This window comes from Sinocyclocheilus anshuiensis, unplaced genomic scaffold (assembly GCF_001515605.1).
Source record: "Sinocyclocheilus anshuiensis isolate Anshui unplaced genomic scaffold, SAMN03320099.WGS_v1.1 scaffold250, whole genome shotgun sequence".
NCBI lineage: Eukaryota > Metazoa > Chordata > Actinopteri > Cypriniformes > Cyprinidae > Sinocyclocheilus > Sinocyclocheilus anshuiensis.
Genome location: NW_015547652.1, coordinates 143,291 through 147,215, shown reverse-complemented (window position 1 = coordinate 147,215; position 3,925 = coordinate 143,291). Strand labels below are relative to the sequence as shown.

The window sequence follows — 3,925 nt, the reverse complement described above, 5'->3', positions numbered from 1 at the left end:
GTTCTCGTAATGTTCGCAAAATTATAAAATGAAATGTTCCCTTGATGTTCGTATAACTAAAAAATAAATTTTTAAAAACTTGATGTTTTGAACGTTGAGAGATCACGTAGAAGTAACGTTCTCATAATGTTCGCAAAATTATAAAATGAAATGTTCCCTTGATGTTCGTATAACTAAAAAATATATTTGTAAAAACTTGATGTTTTGAACATTGAGAACATTCAGAAGTAACGTTCTCGTAATGTTCGCAAAATTATGGAATGTTCCCTTGATGTTCGTATAACTAAAAAAATTAATTTTTTAAAACTTGATGTTTTGAACGTTGAGAGAACATTCAGAAGTAACGTTCTCGTAATGTTTGCAAAATTATAAAATGGAATGTTCCCTTGATGTTCGATTTTTAAAAACTTGATGTTTTGAACGTTGAAAGAACATTCAGAAGTAACGTTCTCGTAATGTTCGCAAAATTATGGAATGTTCCCTTGATGTTCGTATAACTAAAAAAATTAATTTTTTTAAAACTTGATGTTTTGAACGTTGAAAGAACATTCAGAAGTAACGTTCTTGTAATGTTCGCAAAATTATGGAATGTTCCCTTGATGTTTGTATAACTAAAAAAATTAATTTGTAAAAACTTGATGTTTTGAACATTGAGAACATTCAGAAGTAAAGTTCTCGTAATGTTCGCAAAATTATGGAATGTTCCCTTGATGTTCGTATAACTAAAAAAATTAATTTTTAAAAACTTGATGTTTTGAACGTTGAGAGAACATTCAGAAGTAATGTTCTCGTAATGTTCGCAAAATTATAAAATGAAATGTTCCCTTGATGTTCATATAACTAAAAAATACATTTTTAAAAACTTGATGTTTTGAAGGTTGAGAGAACATCAGAAGTAACGTTCTCGTAAAGTTCGCAAAATTATAAAATGGAACGTTCCCTTGATGTTCGTATAACTAAAAAATACATTTTTAAAAACTTGATGTTTCGAACGTTGAGAGAACATTCAGAAGTAACGTTCTCATAATGTTTGCAAAATTATAAAATGGAATGTTCCCTTGATGTTCGTATAACTAAAAAAATTAATTTTTAAAAACTTGATTTTTGGAACGTTGAAAGAACGTTCAGAAGTAATGTTCTCGTAATGTTCGCAAAATTATAAAATGGAACGTTCCCTTGATGTTCGTATAACTAAAAAATGTATTTTTAAAAACTTGATGTTTTGAACGTTGAGAGAACATTCAGAAGTAACGTTCTCGTAATGTTCGCAAAATTATAAAATGGAACGTTCCCTTGATGTTCGTATAACTAAAAATGTATTTTTAAAAACTTGATGTTTTGAACGTTGAGAGAACATTCAGAAGTAACGTTCTCGTAATGTTCGCAAAATTATAAAATGGAACGTTCCCTTGATGTTCGTATAACTAAAAATGTATTTTTAAAAACTTGATGTTTTGAACGTTGAGAGAACATTCAGAAGTAACGTTCTCGTAATGTTCGCAAAATTATAAAATGGAACGTTCCCTTGATGTTCGTATAACTAAAAATGTATTTTTAAAAACTTGATGTTTTGAACGTTGAGAGAACATTCAGAAGTAACGTTCTCGTAATGTTCGCAAAATTATAAAATGGAACGTTCCCTTGATGTTCGTATAACTAAAAATGTATTTTTAAAAACTTGATGTTTTGAACGTTGAGAGAACATTCAGAAGTAACGTTCTCGTAATGTTCGCAAAATTATAAAATGGAACGTTCCCTTGATGTTCGTATAACTAAAAATGTATTTTTAAAAACTTGATGTTTTGAACGTTGAGAGAACATTCAGAAGTAACGTTCTCGTAATGTTCGCAAAATTATAAAATGGAACGTTCCCTTGATGTTCGTATAACTAAAAATGTATTTTTAAAAACTTGATGTTTTGAACGTTGAGAGAACATTCAGAAGTAACGTTCTCGTAATGTTCGCAAAATTATAAAATGGAACGTTCCCTTGATGTTCGTATAACTAAAAATGTATTTTTAAAAACTTGATGTTTTGAACGTTGAGAGAACATTCAGAAGTAACGTTCTCGTAATGTTCGCAAAAGTATAAAATGGAATGTTCGCTTGATGTTCGTATAACTAAAAAAAATTAATTTTTAAAAACTTGAAGTTTTGAACGTTGAGAGAACATTCAGAAATAACGTTCTCGTAATGTTCGCAAAATTATGGAATGTTCCCTTGATGTTCGTATAACTAAAAAATACATTTTTTAAAACTTGATGTTTTGAACATTGAGAGAACATTCAGAAGTAACGTTTTTCATAGAATGTTTGCAAAACGTTCTTAGAACATATTTTTGCGTTGCTGATATTTTTCAGTGATGGATAATGAATCAACCCTTGTGAGCTTTGAACCTACAACCTTCCATTCAGCAGATGTTTGACCACTACACCACACAGAAGCAGAGACACACAGAAAGCATCACTAACCCAGCAGGTGAACCGTCATTACAGGTGACCGATGAGTTCCTCAGGAACTGAAGCTTCATCTCCTGGTCCAGTTTCTGAGTCGAGCAGGGATACAGGGATTGAGCCAAGTTCTTCACCTGAGTCATGAAGCTCTCCATGTTTCCCTCCACAGCTGTGAAGTCCAGAGGAAAGCTCTCGGGCGTCTGAGTCCGCTGACCCCGAACTCTCCTGCCCTCCGCCGACCCCAGAACCAGCAGAACCAGCAGAACTCGGATCATCTCCATGCTTCTGTAAATCCACAGGAGGTTCATAAAAACTCTGGATCCTCTCATCCTGAAGCGAACTGCGTGTCCTCCTCCTGCGTTCAGATCACGGCAAGTGTCTGTGTCCCTCGTGGGCTCATTATTTGGGGTTTTATTGCAGCCCTCTCAGCCAATCAGCTGGCAGAGGGGCGTGTAGCCCTGTCCGGACTGCCAATCAGCAGAGAGGGCTGGTCAAATGGGGTGTGGTCTAGTGACACATGTGTCCCTTTGATCTTCAGTGTGTTTAGTGTGAATACTGACATGTGAAGAACCAACACTGAATGAACTTTATAATTCACATAGGGTTATCATATATATACTTATTTTGTTTGAGCTAGTCAGCTAACCCTAATATTTCTCATTTATGTTTAGTTTAATCTGAAATACTAAAATAACTTTACTAAATAAACTAAAAATAAAAAATAAAAACTTATACGCATAAAATGGTTCATTACTTAAAAGAAAATAAACATTAAGTGAAATAAAATAGCAACAATAAAAAATGCTGTATTTTCATATAGTATATTTATATAGTTTTTAAAAATCATATCTGATTGCTTTTTCATTGTAACAGCGTCAATATTAAAAGACTTAATTTTTATTTGACAATTTGTAACAGTTTTTAATATAAAATGTTAAATAAATTATATATATATATATATATATATATATATATATATTACACATGCACACACAAACACACATATATATTTATATATTAATATATAACGTCTAATTTTTGTTTTCATCATGTCTCAAGTTAAAGGTTTGTTTAATTAAATTACTATACGGACTATTTAAAAACTATACAGACTTATTTTAAAAAATACTAAAAATTACAAACACAACAAAATTACTAAAACTTTAATCATTTTAATTAAAACAGAAAATATAAAAATAAAATCTAATTTAAAAATGATCAAAAACTATAATAATATCTCAGTGATACTAAAATAACACTGGCTCATATATAATACGTTATTTTGTTATTTACTACTGTATTTTTCAGTATTTTGTTGATGTTTTATGGACTTTATGTACACAAACTTGTATATAAAATGCATATACAATATTTACATGTGTGACCCCATATACAGTGGGTACGGAAAGTATTCAGACCCCCTTAAATTTTTCACTCTTTGTTATATTGCAGCCATTTGCTAAAATCATTTAA

The 3,925-nt window shown here is 31.0% G+C and overlaps 1 protein-coding gene across 1 annotated transcript in view; it reads right to left on the bottom strand.

The window, feature by feature from the left end:
• The window catches only part of notum1b (notum, palmitoleoyl-protein carboxylesterase b), a 6,200-nt gene extending 3,378 nt beyond the window's left edge, over positions 1 to 2,822 (bottom strand). Inside the window, exon 1 of the mRNA XM_016504190.1 lies at positions 2,471 to 2,822. Within this exon, the coding sequence (XP_016359676.1) occupies positions 2,471 to 2,781 (311 nt within the window). The 5' untranslated portion in view covers positions 2,782 to 2,822. The remainder of the gene's footprint in view (positions 1 to 2,470) is intronic.
• Between the last annotated feature and the right edge of the window lie 1,103 nt (positions 2,823 to 3,925).